Source organism: Hippichthys cyanospilos, chromosome 2, assembly GCF_059441005.1.
Source record: "Hippichthys cyanospilos isolate Australia breed blue-spotted pipefish chromosome 2, RoL_Hcya_1.0, whole genome shotgun sequence".
In the NCBI taxonomy this organism is placed as follows: domain Eukaryota; kingdom Metazoa; phylum Chordata; class Actinopteri; order Syngnathiformes; family Syngnathidae; genus Hippichthys; species Hippichthys cyanospilos.
This window is the reverse complement of record NC_142370.1, coordinates 15,676,859-15,692,644: the sequence shown is the minus strand read 5'-3', so window position 1 is coordinate 15,692,644 and position 15,786 is coordinate 15,676,859. Positions and strand designations below refer to the sequence as shown.

Genomic DNA, 15,786 nt, shown 5'->3' with positions numbered 1-15,786 from the left:
CACTGTACAGTGTAAATGGTGCACTGTTTCCCCCTCTTGAGACGCTGGATGGTTGGCCGAAATTTCCTCCAAGCTGTCCGTAATTTCTCATGACTTCACCAAATCAACCCACACCCAAGTATTTGCCTCGGTGTCCGTCGAAGTGTGTTACTTTTGACCAGTGGGTACCTGTCAGCTGCTTTCGGAGTCCCACAATCCAGAAATGCCCGATAGGATTCCTCCGTCACCTTGACAGCATCTTTTACTGATCGCCGGTTGTCCATTTGAGGGTTTGGGGATTGCTGCCATGACACACATCGACCACCTCACGACCATAACTCCAATTAGACGCCTTGACAATGGATGTGTGAAATATGGTCCACTCAGACTCAGTTTCCCCCGCCTCTTACGGGATGTAGGAAAAAAATTCTGCTTAGAGGTGAGAGTTGGAACTCCCTCTGACATTGGGGACATTGCTAGACGCTCCCTTCACAATACGTTTAGGTCTGCAAGGTCTGACAGGCATCATCCCCCACCATCGGAGCCAACACACCACCAGTTGGTGATCATTTAACAGCTCCACCCCTCTCTTCACCCGCATGTCCAAAACATGCGGCCGCAAATCTGATGACATGACCACAAAGTCTATCAATGAACTGAGACCTAGCGTCTTGGTGCCAAGTGCACATATGGACACCCTTATCTTTGAACATTGTGTTTGTTATGGACAATCCGTGCTCACAATGCATCCGTCCCCTATGGTCCCTCCCACAAGTAGGGGGCCCGTGGGAAGGAGGACCACGTTGCCTTTTCGGATTGTTGCGGGCTGGTCCCCATGGATGCAGGCCCGGAAACCAAGTGATTGCCAACGAGCCCCACCCCCCAGGCTTGGCTCCAGAGGGGGTCTTGGTGACCTGCGTACCAGGAAGGGGAAGGACTGTTTAGTTTTTCCAATCATCAGAAGAGTCTTTGAGCCATGCTTTGTCTCTTCCCTCACCTAGGACCTGTTTGCTATGGGTGAGCTGCCAGAGGCATAATGCCCCAGACGACTTAGCTCTTAGCATCATTGAGACATTCAAACACCTCCACCATGTTAAGGTGAAGGCGCACGGAGGGGAATATTAAAATATGAATGTAAAATATAATCCTCAAAAACATTCTATCCATCTTTTTATCCTCACATAGGTCGATGGCTTGCTGGTGTCTATCCCAACTGACTTCAGGCAGTATAAATATACCTGTAATCTAATTCCTTTTCTTTTTCTGTTAACTTTAAAGGAATGTTTTTGTTTTGAATCAAGCTCTTCGATTCGTCACGATTTTTCTTTCTCCCTAAGCCAATAAATATATATGGTTGCACACCTTTTAGTTTTAAGTGGAAACAAAAGACCTGCAATTGACATTTTATCGCTGAACCACACTACCCATTTATGTGCTTTGCCAGAGGCAACATAGTGAAGTCGCAGGGTGAGACGGCGGTCGTGGGAGAGGAATGGATATCACCACTTCTTAAATATATCAAATCCCAGCGGTTATCCGCCGTAGATCCCATATGGTAAAAAGTGGATTGTGCAAGTTATGAAAGTGGGAGGAGTCAGGAGTGTGCTAACAAATACAACACGTTTCAAGTCTCTAGTCATGTGGGCAGTCTGAAATTGTGCTATCACAGAGAAATGTTCAGACTTGACACATGTTCTGGCAAAATGTGATAAGCATGAACAGTCACAGTGAAGGCTGTCTAAATGTTAACATTTGAGATTAATAATGTTTTAAAAAGAAATTGACACGACTCTGTTTTATTTACTTCCTGTGGCAGCTGACTTCTGTTGACTTTGCAACAAAATTTAGAAGAGTGTCATCAGTTTGAAGATGAAATAATTTGCACACCATGCAAAGCAAAATTAAAAAAACATATTACATGTATATCTTTTAGGCTACACACAATAATATGGCAGTACTAGTAAGAATACAAGTCATAAAACAATAAAAATTTTATGCAAAAAGAAACTGAATGAAGCCACAAGTGAACAAACCAGACACTGTGACCAGCATATTAGTTAAGTAGCTTTCTATCCCACAGGGAGACATGATAAATTACACTATTACAGCTTTTCTCCACTTTCTCCTTCTTGCAATTCTAAGATATTGACTACAAGGCCAATGCGCTTCAGCTACTTTAGAAGCAATTTCTTGCTGACCTTAAAACCGTAGTTCTTCTTTCTCCTTTTAACTAGCCTCAAAAGCTTCTTATGAGAAAAGCCGGACCCCAAAAATGATGGTTTTTGGTATTCTGATTTCTTTGATACTTTTAACACACATGACATGACCTTAGCACTAGAGGTGGGAATCTTTGCCTGTTCTCATGATTCGATTTGAGTCTTAATTTGGGGTCTCCAATTCGATTCACAATGAAATTTTCAAGCTTTGAGTTGTAAGGAACATGCCTTTTCCCACAAAAATAACATGCGGACAAATGTGATACGCTTTGTAGCTAGCTATAAATTGTATGGCTTATATTATAAAATAAGATGGGGAACAAAAGGTGGAACAAGGAATTGTCATTTCACAGGAAATTGCAGTACGAACATGTGAAAAACTGTTTCCCAAATGAAAAATTGATTTTTCAGGACATTTATGACAAACATGGTATGAAAATAAACTTTTTTTCAAGTGAAACAGCTAAATTGAGAGCGTAGGCAAAGCATGAACCGTCTGCCAGTTATTTAATCTCTGAGATTATCGGAGCTTTAGCAGTCGTAACATATTTCGTACAGGACAGACAGTATTTTCATTCATTTACATGTATGTGAGTGAGATATGATTATGAATTAATTTGGAGTTTGCATATATTGTTTTGTATTTGATCTTGCTTTGTTTTTTGATTTTTGTGGACATGCGTAAGTTTTGCGTTTTTGCTTTTTTCCCTGGTGTTAGTGCATTTAGTTTGTGTGTGCACGCGGAATATATAAAAGTGCATTAGAACAAGGATGTGCTAATGTACGTAGTATGGAAGTGACAGGGAGCTGATGGATTTCATTAAAATCGTTGTAAATGAGAATCCCAATTCTGCTGAAAATCTTTTTTTTTTTGGCACACCCCTACTTAGCACCATACCACAGTCATCCTCACATCCAGCCTAAAAAAAGTCTTGCGACGGCATAACTAAACTATGCACAAGGGGGCATTCTCCTGGTAAACAACAGGAAACAGAAGACGACGCTATAGAAATGCATGTTGATTTTGAGTTTGAACAACTATTTTACTCACCACCAGGGTGCATCCACTAGTATATGCAGTTATGCATGTTACTGTTGTGTTGGTGCAGCATTCTAACAATCCGAGTTTGTTGGCGTTATGTTGAATGTTGTACGAAAAACCATCAAGGTATGAGGTTGCTATAACCAGACAGTTTGGCGAAAAAAGTTTTAAATAACTTAAATGCCAAAAACTTCCATATACCATCTCCCTGCATAAATATCTGAGGTTACAACATGTGGCTTATAGTCCGTGTGGCCTATATATGACAAAAATAGGTGTTCTGTAAAATTTATAACAGCGCAGTTTATAAAACGATGTGGCATATAGTCTGAAAAATACAATATATTTTCTTTGGGTAGATGTCAAGTGGATGATTTTTTTTTGGAGGGAGGCTTACAATAAGCCATGCAATAGCGTCCATTTTATGTCTTATTATTGATTGATGCAACCTCAAATTACAGTGTCAGAAGTTACACTATGTACAGTATACTTGTTACTATCACCATGCTTTCGTGCAACCAGTGTTGGGCAAATTACTTCAAACCTGTAATGTTTTATTGATCATTTCTTGCTGTCATTTCAAAGTAATTAGTTCCACTACAATATAACTCCGTTTGAAATGTAATGCATTACACTACCATTGCATTACTTTCATATTACTCTCACCAACATAACTGGAAATATGGATTTGCCATTCTAAATGTAGCTCATTACGCTCATTACACGTCCAGTGAAAGGTTGCTTTAAGCCTAAAACCAGTACAAATCATTTCATCTGTATTGTATCGAAAACCTTTAAAGACATGACACCCTACAGATTTTTTTTTCAATCCCTTTATTGCTTAGCTTCACAGCATAGTGATGCATTGGCAAAAACAGTGCATTCCACATTTCAATGTTAATATTCAAATTCAAGTGCAGTCAAAAATAGATGGTTTTGGTGGGGCTAACGTTAGCAGCTAGCCCACATCGTCGTTATTGTGTGAAACGAGTTTTTGTATGCTTAACCCTTTAATATCCCCACAAGACAAAAACTGTAAAAACACAACCATAAGGTTGAACAAGCAGTTAAACATTAACAAGAACTATTTATAGAACTATTTAATATTATAGATTACTATTATTAATAGTAATTGTACAATGAAATTTTGTGTTAGCTTACCTTTTCATTATTGCTTTTTGCAACAGGGATTTTGCTGACAATGTTTCCAAATGCAGGTGAATTCACTTTAGGAGTCGCACGCAAGTGCACCTAAATATTAGGGGCACTTGAACCCCACCCACCCCGCTTTAACTACTTCTACTTGAACAAGTGGTTTATTTGTGGATTTTCCCCAAACCAGTAGCTTCGCATTCTTTTCCTTATTTATGCTCTCTTCATGCAACAAAATTACGTTTACCGTTCATAAATTAATGACATCCATGCTGAAGCATTAACTGTTCACATTTAAATGCACAAACACACTTGAGTATTTAGATCGGTAATCAAACCCTTAAGGCAGAATGCAACATACAGTACAGTATTTTTTTAAATAGTTCAGTATTTTGTGGTATCTCAATCCTTAAGTCCCTTCAATGGGGTTGGTGTTTTATGTTGTTATGTCTTTTATTTCTTTTTTCTACTCTCCCCTGTGTGCAGTATTTAGTTTGGCAGATCCTGAATCTCTCCAGATGAGAAGTACACTGTTGTTGTGTCAAACTGTTGATTTGTCACGGTTGTTCATTCAAAGTACTATCAATTCAGCGTGAGTGCCATGGTAACTACCCCAATATTTCCTTGGCATATCTAATTATTACATTGAAAGCAACACAGGCTAATGCAATTGATTCCCACTGAGGTCCTTGTAAACCATCAAAAGAACTGTTTGTCTTCCATAAATGCAGCAGCAATACATACAAATTCAATGTACAACAATGCTCCGTCATATACAGTATTCTATCTGCTCAGTGGAAACAATTCATCTCCTTGTCACCATTATTCAAATCTACACTTTGTCACAATGCAACTTCAGATAGGCTTAGGCATGCACACCAGTACGTGTAGCAAAGTGAGACGTTCTTATGAGATTTGTTAAAGTCTCTACAGCCTAAATATTTAAAGCTTGCAACTGGTTAAGGACGTCTAAACGTTTACTTTGAAAAAAGGATATTGACATGCATCTGGTCACGCAGGCTAAAATGTTAGCCAGAGAAAAAGGTTTTCCCCCAATAAATAAATAAACGGCTATGTACTGTGTCAAAAATAGTGTGTTCCGGAGATGTGTACATGACTGCCTTTTCTTGACTGTTCTCACACGTTTGTGGTTCACTGTGCAAATCATGAACCCAAAAGAAGAATTGGAAAGCGGACTGGGTCGATATATTCCAAAACACAACGGTGTCATTTCTTATCTAAGAAAGTGAGTTTTATTTGAAACCACCAAAAGACATCACAACATTCACTGTTAGCACATCCCGTGCTCTAAATCCATGCGTTATTAGCATATTGTTTGTGTGGACCCTGAGGCAAGTCAACAGCTGTCAGCCGTGTTGCTGTGTAGCCTGCCGTGAATTCACGCTCACCTGTCAGCAAACCAACACCTTGGTTTGGCTCCGCCCTTGTTTGTCCATGGGTGCCTCTGTGAGCATGTGTTTGTGCAATATGGGGAAAATAGTGACTGCCCCACTGAGTTCAGTCCACTGTTTGAAAGTTGGAGGAGGGGCCCGGTGCACTGTATCGCAGAAGCGGTGGGACTGGCCTTAAACAGGTACACGAAGCGGGAACGGCGCAGAGGCAGCACCTGGGTACTGGATATTTCCCGGAGGCAACGCAAATAACAATGAGTCGTGAGCCTAGCATCCGCTGTTAAAAGAGTTCTTTTTCCTTTAAAGGGATTTTTAGCGTTGTCAAAGTTCTTGTCAGACTACTGACAGATCCTGGAATCCTCTGAAGAACTCCCCTCTCTGAAGGGGATGAAGACAGCTAGGGAGCAGACGAAGTGCGGTGAGTGGAAATGACTGGAGCCATCGTCACATTAGATTGGTGGATGAAGTGACATTTTTAGTTTTAATCTTATTTCAGTGTTTGAAATGGAGAGGCTGCAGTGGGTCATTATTTTTCGTGTTGAGTCCTGTGTCCACAGAGTAGTTATCTGATGGTGAGTCTCCCATACCAGCCATCTTTTTAATGGCCGTGCCGTTGAGAGACTTTAACCTGCCATCACTTCAGAGTTCTTTAAGTCTGTTGATATGGCGTTCCGACCTTTAACCTACAAATTCAAATGACTGAATAGTAAAGACTAGTGGAGTTTTGCGCTTGCGTTTTTGACGAGGTCACTCTAGGATTGTGTAAAATGAAGTTTGTTCTCAAACGTTTTGGTTTTCGTGGCCTCGCTCTGTCAAAGGTCACTCACTGTGTGTTAACGGTAAACACACACTAGCGGTATGTTCTGGTTGAACATTTGCATTGCTGGTCACGTTTGTATTCTAATTTGCTTAGGGTAATCATGATCATGTTTTACATTGGTTTGCCAACTTGCTTTGCAAACTGTTTTGCATTTATCTTGCGGTGTACTGGTCTCTTACATATGCTTCAAAAGACTTACTTTATGTATGTTTCTAGTCGTGTAAACGTTGAAGTATCAAATTGGAAAACATTTTGTATGTTTTTCAATAAGACCTACAAACTTTACAGCAGGGTGTGATTGTGGCTATTAGTCCTTTTGCTGCAAAAGCAACACCTGGAGGCTATTGGTTGCTTTCTCTGCCTTTACCGGTTGCAAATGTGCTTGACGATTCACCTTTTTTCCTCAGATTTCTGCGGCAGTCCTCGTGAATTCTGCTTATCTCAGCTGTTTGGCTATTTGACTTTACAAATTAGACCTGGACAAAATTCAAGATTGGGTCATTATTGCCAGTAACAATAGCAGTATCTAACAAATAACGTAGAAGATTGTTGTTTGATTTTCAAGTTAAAGAAAGCTCCAAGGCAACTCTTTATTTTCACCGCATCTTGATACATGCACTGACACACAGAAAAAGAAGTGTCAGTGTCAGCATTGTAGTTTTACCACCTGAGTGAACTTGACGCGTAATTGCCTTCTTTTGTTCTTACTGCAGGTGATTACAGCAGGAATCTCCCTCGGGTCTTAGTTCCATGCCTCACGTTGTGAATTTCTTAATTAGATTTGAATGTAAAATGATCACTGACCAATAAACTCACATTTATCTTGACTAAGGATACTTTCACATTGAGCCTTTATTTTGCGAACACGGCAAACCATGGAAAAAAAAAAACAACGTCTCCCAGATGAGTTGTTAAGAGGTCTTTTTGTACTTTTTGTACTTTTCCCAAATTCAACTTACGCTTTGCATGTGCATAGCCATCCAAACTCAAGCCACTAAAATGCTATATTAACTGACGATCAAGCGCATTTTCTATTCTGTGATAGGGCATTTGCATAGTAGTTCACTAGCTAGCACTAGCTTCAGCAGCCAACAGGATAAATCGCTGATGTATTCCCACCACTCTAAAATAACTACAGGTGTTACAATATGTGAACAAAATAAAGTCGACCTGTGGGTGTGTAAGGGTTAACAAACATTATCTAGGTAGTATGGTTTATGGTTAGAACAGGCATCGAGTGGATATTTTCTGCCTTCTTCTGTTTTCATGTATGATTACAACCATGTTATCCAGTTGTGATTCAGAAGTACCCTAATTGATATGCTAATCTATTATTACATATAGATATTCATAATATAATTCATGAAATTGTTAACAAACACCAGTTTTGCTCCAGTTTGTGTAGCACAGTTATTTTTTAACTGCTCCAGACCTTCTTCCCTTTTCCATTCTTGTGAGTCATTTGCGAGGTAACATTCTAGTACTTGATTTTTTTTTTGTGTGTGAGAACTCAATGGGGCCCAAAGGGAAGAAGGACATTGTTTTCAAACCCATCTCAACCGCTACATCATTTTGAGACAGTGGTATTGGTTCCTCGATGTACGTAATTCAGTGAAAAACATTTTTTCTTTAATTGGCTGTCACTTTAAGATATTGACCTTATCAAATGATTCTTATTTTTTGAAATTTCATAACCATCCCCATATTTCCTATTCAAACATTTTCAGCATTTTTAGCGACATAATTAATATGCAGTATTTTGTTGATTTTAGCATTATGTGCCTTCCTCCACAGACTCGATTATGAGTAAGTTGCACAGTTATCTTGGCTGCAAAGGTTATTTTTCAACAATGCAGAATGCAAACAGTGCTAACACCTGCACTGTCAAACAAATATGAGCCCCTAAGCTTCCAGTGTAAACTAATCTATTTGTACACACAATAGGATTAATCTTTCAAAACGTATCCACTTTTTTGGCTGGATTTGGCACAAGGCACAATGCAGGGATGTCTTGCAGCAAAACAGAATGCAGTGTTCCTCCTTTGCTCCCTGTTTGATTCACACTCTACGTAAAAGTTCCTGAAAGCTACCTATCTTTTTTTTTTTCCTCAAACGTGTTCAATAAGACCAGGGAAGAATATGACTTTAGGTTAAATGGAAAACATGTTCTTTCAGCTGCACATCTCTTGAAGCAAATAGTGCCCGACAATACTTTGATAAATACTGTGACTTTCACTCATTCATGAATAATATGTACTAATCATCCTTAAGATTAGCACATAAAGAAGAAACTTTCTTCAACTGCGGCTTTTTATATTTTGCTTGGTTTGTAGCATCATAGTTGCCAAAGAGTGGTTTCTTGACTGCATTGCCATATTACACGTTTCTTTGGTTGTGGTTGAACAGTCTTAAGAAACCAATACCTAAATCACATCTAAGAAATCTACCTTTCTGTCATAACTACAACATAATTCTAGTTTCTTAGAAACACAGCTTAATCTATAAAAAGAAAATGTTTCCAAAGGATTATCTTTAATCCACAGACTGGTGCTGAGCCTTCAATATATTGCTCTAGGGAATTATGAGTCTTCTGCTCATTGTAAATTTATTTGTGAAATGTTCTACAAAGAATTTCTCCAACAATTCACTAAATTTGTAGTGCATAATCACATAGATACATAATCAAATACATATATCAAATCGAAATTGACCTGTTTAAAGAAAAAAAAAAGTAGTGGAACAGAAATTCAGATGCGTAATTGCACCCTATTGTGCTTGCTGCTTTAGTTATTATAGTTAATTTCTCTCATTATTATTAGATGTTAGGAGGGCCCTGGGAATCTCAGGACCCCAGGCACCTGCATTTACCTCATGCTAAGTACACACTTGGTCTTGTAATATTTTGAGCATGTTACAAAAAAGTGATAAAACTTTGTTGCTACAAATATACATAGATCGCTCATCATGCCTATGCGAAGTACAAATTGAGGCTAATAGAGGCCTGATCATTTTTCACATATAATGCAGCGAATACACTTGCTAAAAAAGAGCAATTTACTCTTCCTTTTCTTTGAGATCTTCTAAATTCCAAATAGATTTCCTGGACTGTTATCTATCTCCAGCAATGTGAGTTCTAGACTTTCCAAACGATAGCATCGACAGCCACTAGGCCAACGCAGAGAGATTGTTGTGGAATGTGAAGATTACAGCCTATCTTTCCCTCTGATCACTTGTCTGCTCACAGTCAAGTCAAGTGTCACTCTAACCCCACTCTCTCAAGTTCAGTCGTCATTGCTGCTAGGATTTGAAGCATATAATTGTCTCGCTTCAAGGCATGTATGTGGATGTCAGGTGGTGGGATGTGGACCTCTGGATCTATTCAATGACTGATGAGAGTGAAGTGAGTCACAATCAGCATTGTTAGTTAAAGGCCTTTGATGTCTATTGTACTCTGCTGAATTCATTTGGCCAGGGGAGCTAAAGTGGCAAGGTTTATTTTCAATGACGCTCATGGTAGCTAAATTGAGTGGTGTAAATCCTAATTTCTTCTCACCCAGAACACGCTGGTGGAAAATTTATGTTCAGCTCCCAAGCAAATTTATATATTGTAATGTTTCATAAGCTAAAGGTGAACAGTGTATAAGTCGGTAAAAGGTGGATGGATGGATGGATGGGTGGATGGATGGATGGATGGATGGCTGAATGGGTGGGTGGATGGATGGATAGAACTCGATGAACAATTTATCTATCAACTATCAAAATGTATGTATTTTTACTATCATATAATCATTTGGAGACAGATTAAATCACCATGTTTTTCGGACCATAAAGGAAAAAGAACATAGAGCGGAACTATAAAAATGTAATTCGAATTAACGTACTGAAAAGTTGATATCATGAATAAATCATAGCTGATTACTACCAGTTTTTGAGAAAGTAAAGTGTGCTTATAGTGTGAAAAATACAATCTCTTTACAATCTTTACAATCTTTTTTTTTTTTGCCAAGATAAAAAGTGACACGTTTGTTTGCTCTGCTTAATAAATAATTATTTAAAAAAATGTTTTTTTTTATATGTTGTGCTGTGAGGAGTATTTGATATATTTTATAGTGTGCAACTGTGATTCACAAGTTGTATGGGGGGAATTATGAAGTTGAGTAACATCTTACTAAATTCTTATATTTTTATTTAAGTGAATTTGATAAGGCTATGTCTAATTTCTATGATATCCTCCAGCAATTGACCATGACATTGTCGTGGTGAAGTCGTAATCTTGAAGCTTAAACATGCTTAAAAGCATGTGCAGAACATCGTACCCTCATTTTTCCTCATCTATAAATAGCCGTTCACTACAAATTCAATACCGTTTTGTTTTTTTCATCATCTTCTCCAGTGGTACAAAAATTACAGTTTGATTTCTGTGATTAAGTGCCACGAGGCAAGTTGTTTTTTTTTTCCTTTTTTTCTTTTTCCATCCTTTCTCATTTTCATCAACTGTGACCCTTTCATTCCCCCCAGCAACATCGGGAGATTGTTCGGCTCATGAGAATTGACTCGCTAATCCTGCTCCTAGCACCCGCACACTAAATTCTGAAAGCTCCCCTCATCGCTCACACCTGCTATCATCATGAGCCAAGGATGAATTTGTTATCAGAGGTTTGCAGTTTTTGCCGTAAATAAAGTACACATCGACTTTATACTTTGAAAAGAGTTCAGAATTCAGGCAGCAATACTATTTTAACATTTTGCTTTTTTTCCTACCCTTAAAATACACATTATAGAGGAAGTTCAAATATTTTTAACACATAGTTCTACTATTTGCAAAAATACACCTCAATGTTCACACAAGAGATCCGGAATGGCATACAGTCATGCAACATTATTCATTTATTCTGCCTACCCCTCCACCCAAAAAAGGAAACATTAGCCTCAAATAGAGTAAAAGATACTTATGTCACCACATGCCATGCCATTCATGATAAAAGTGAAGGCTTACTAGTTTGAATACATCATTGATTGAATTGTATCAGCTTTTAATGTTTATGTTTACTGTGGCGCAACCTTGATTTGAAATGTGAACTAGCTGGAAGTTGAAACCAACATAATGCCCTGATTAAGATGTGTTGTATTTCTGTTGGTCATCAATATTTTTTAAACTGGCACTAGACTCAAAAGGCCGGAGGGGCAGAGTCAGTGGCAGCTTTTTTGTAGCGCTATTAACACTCTGAATAAAGACAAAACAAGAACACACTGAGAATTACAATTATAATCTGAAAAAATTATCATAATTACTCAATATTTGTTTATTTTTCATATTTATTAATACAGTAAAACTCCTCTACAACGAAATCATATTTGCAGCCTGAAATTTTTCACAATGGGAGTTTTCACTACAGCAAATCTATGTCTCGGATTTGTTGTGCAGTCTACAAACTGACTGATGTGAAAAACAAAACCATCCAACTTTAAAAAAAAGAAATTGACAAATCTAATCTACAATAAGCATTCATTATCATACTTCAATTTCTTGCATAATGTCTTCCACTTTGCCTCATCCATTTTTCATCTTCATTACTTTTTTTTCTATCCTCAAATGTTACGCATGATTTAAGATTGATTTGTTAACGAGCTCCACCCATCAAATGAGATTATTTCGGAACCCATGCCCCTCCACGTAATGTCCACGCGTACCTTCCGGAATTTCTTTTCGAATGGAAAACATCACAAACGAACTATTGCTTATGGAAGTTCACCAGTACAAACACCTTAATGATTCGTCTGAAAAGGAACACCGTGATCTAAATACCGTAAAGAACTCCTGGCGAGCACCACATTGGGGAGAGATGAGGATTCTGTTTAGATTGTTTGAATCGACTATGATACTCTGCCTCTGTTATAGTCCTGTTGTTTGTGTCCTGTAGAGTCTATTTACTGCCACCTGTATGAGAGAAGATCGCCTGACTGCGGGTGAAAGTCGCTCCAATTATAAAGTTGTGCAAAACGCGTGCCGGCGCATCAAGTCTAAACCAAGCTTGACTTTTGCTACAGGCTTGTTTTCGCCGTAGTGAATTTCAGTGCAACGCAAATGCAGAAAAAAAAAACATTTCGTACTAGAAAACAGGGGGAGTATTTGTTCTATGAAGAATTAAGAAAGTAGGAAAGGCTTCAATACATGGGTTTTTTTTTTCGCAGAGGGGGATTTTTTTTGCACATGCAGGTTTTGCTGTAGAGGAGTTATGTTCCTTTTCTTCCGGGAACCAACAAGCAGCATGGACCCCAGACAGACAGTTATTAAACGGTTAACTGTTTATTAAACAGTGCACACACGGTGTGGAGGGCAAAATCAACAACTGTAAAGTACAGTTCAAAAGCTACCTGAGGTAAAGTTCAACAGAAATAGTAATAGAAGAAAATAGTCTATGCTATGAATAGGCACCCATAGAAAACGGGGAACTGAGCCAACAGGAGAACGGCAAAAAATAACAACCAAAACATTCACCAACTATGAAGAAACTCAGAAGGAATGAAAAAAACGGCAAAAAATAACAACCAAAACATTCACCAACTATGAAGAAACTCAGAAGGAATGAAAAAGACTGGTGGCACAACTGGTGTCGTAGAATAATCCGGCGCCGTTCTCCTGGATTAAAAAACCCCTGATGATCAATGGTAAGGAGTTGTGTGTCCAGTGGCTCCGCCCCCTCGTCAGGAATCTCTCTGCTCCAAATACAAGATAGTCAATTAGGCAGAGACATGACAAGTTTTACTGTATGTGCCATTGTTTTTATGCAGCAGTGCTCCCATTTTTGTTGCGTATCTGATATACAATGACAATAAAAGCATTCTATTCTATTCTATTCTATTCTATTCTATTCTATTCTATTCTATCTTGCAATATGTTGTTGATGCTGGAGAGCAGAGATTTTGGTGTTGAAACAGTCTCGCTCATGTAGATACTGTCTTGATTTAAGCTGTTGCTATTGCGACTGCTTTGCCTTTTCTCTTGAAGGACACACTTGTCATTAAGGAGAATTATTTATCCCAAGTGCAGCACAGCAGATGGGAAATTATTGAATGTCAAGAAATACATAATTGCATGTTTTTTTTTTGTTTTTTGTTTTTTTTTTTAATACTGTATATCACCATTTAATATGCTCCACTGAGGAAGCCTTTGAAATTGGCGCCGGAGAGAAGTTGTCATGGCTGATAAGTGTTGAAGGGTGTAATTGTTGACTGGAGAATACACATTGGTACCGCACTGCTGCACCGAAAGAAATTCTGATACAGCGAACCCCCACTATTCATTGTAGCTAGGGCTTGATTACTGCCAAGTTACCACCCCCCACCACACACACACACACACACACACACACACACACACACACACACAAACACACAAAAAAAAGGGTCTAATTGTGTGCAAGATGGCAGTGAAGCACGTAAAACAGTAGCTCATGAAGCAATAACACTATGCTTCTGCACAATTATAAAAACATTAACTCTTTTAAGTACCAGTAGTTATATTGTTCAATACGAGCAAAACACCTTCACTTGAGGCAAAAATGAACAATTTCTGTGAATGTAACCTTTTTGGTATTCAAACAGAAAAATATGCTGAAGTAAACATTTTCAGGGGTCACTTCCCATCGCATATTTTTTGCATATAATAATTTGTGAGACAAAGTAAAATTCACAATAAAGTCAATAACTGTCTTTCAAGAACTCTCAAGCAGTTAGTCTCTTTTTTTCCCTTTTTTTGGTTGATGATAGTGTTATTGCTGTATTCATCATATTGTCATTGGTGCATGCATTAGATATTGCGTGCCATGTATGGAGGCACTCTTGTCAGCATGAACATGTTTCCATGCAACTGTAGTCCTCATCACAATAATGTGCACAGTAGCACATTGGATTAATTAAGGCTACACAAACATAATGAGTCTAAACTACATTCAAGTTATCTCTGGAGACTCCATGTTTGTGCTGCTGATCCATCATGTCTTGGCGGTTAATGTGTTCACACTTTGTATGCTGATTATGTGGATTTACTACATACGGTCCCACCACAGCTTACGTCTATAGTATGCACACTGTGTCAATCACCATAACCCTTTGAACTGCAATCTCAAATCAGCCAAGTCCAATTTCATATGCCTCTTGGCCACTGGCTTCTGTGAAAATCTGGCAGATGCCCCCTGCCCCCCGTTTTTTTTTTTTGCTTTCCAATTTCTGCTTTTTTGTGAGTCTGAGTTTCAGACAGATAAAGGGCTGTGATTGATGTGCTATCTATAAGCAACTTTCCCTGTCAGGACCATAGTAAAGCATTATGCAGGTGCCATTTAAAACATCCATGTGTTTTAAGTAGGAAAAGGTAGGTGCAGCCATAGGGACTCCCAAAATGAAGTTCACATTTGCTCACGTGGCCCTATGTATTCATCCTGCTGTTTAGTTTATGCTTTAATCCGACTTGAAGAAGCACCAAACCTTCGAAGTGAAGAAATGAAGAGAAAAAGAAATGAATTGTATTGAATGTGTATTGATGGGCATCACAGTTATATTAAGTGTACAGAATCAATAGAATAAATTCAATTGAAAGAATAGTTGATTTGTTCACGGAATGACGTACGTTTCACTCTCTGATTTTCTTGTAATACACAAACGAGTGAGAAAGCAGTATGTTCACTCTGACTCTTTTTGAATGGGCGTACGTTCACTCGTTGACTCGTTTGTGAAAGCCAATATCATGGCAATGCATTCAGCAAAGTCCATCCCCTGCATGATGCTGGCTACTGGTTGGTCATAACTGAGGGAAGGCTGAAGACACATTGTGAAGACAATCTTAATCTCAGTTCAGAAAATTTGCTCACACACATTCAAAAGATTTGTTCACTCCCAACACAACACCGGTACAGTGTTGCATTAGACATAATGGTTAATGATGATTGGCTGGTTTTGTTACCGAGCTTTCCGGGTATGAGGCTGTGTGAGTTGCAGAGCTTTATATTTATATTACAGTGGACCCCCGCTATATGAAAATAATCCGTTCCAGGGGGCGAAATCGTCATATGGCGTGTAATAGTATCCTATGGTAATTAGCTAATGCGTGTAAAACCCCAGGTAAAAACCTCAAAATTGTATATACATATTAAAAATTGGGAACCAAAT

General features: G+C 38.5%; 1 protein-coding gene across 3 annotated transcripts in view; it reads left to right on the top strand.

Moving 5' to 3' along the window:
* The window catches only part of kazna (kazrin, periplakin interacting protein a), a 119,034-nt gene that overhangs the window by 72,493 nt on the left and 30,755 nt on the right, over positions 1–15,786 (top strand). Inside the window, exon 1 of one of the 3 annotated variants that reach the window (XM_088401492.1) lies at positions 5,997–6,219. The exons of the other annotated variants lie outside the window; for them this stretch is intronic. Within the exon in view, the coding sequence (XP_088257618.1) occupies positions 6,189–6,219 (31 nt within the window). The 5' untranslated portion in view covers positions 5,997–6,188. Of the gene's footprint in view, positions 1–5,996; positions 6,220–15,786 lie in introns of those variants that run through there. 3 annotated transcript variants of the gene reach the window in all.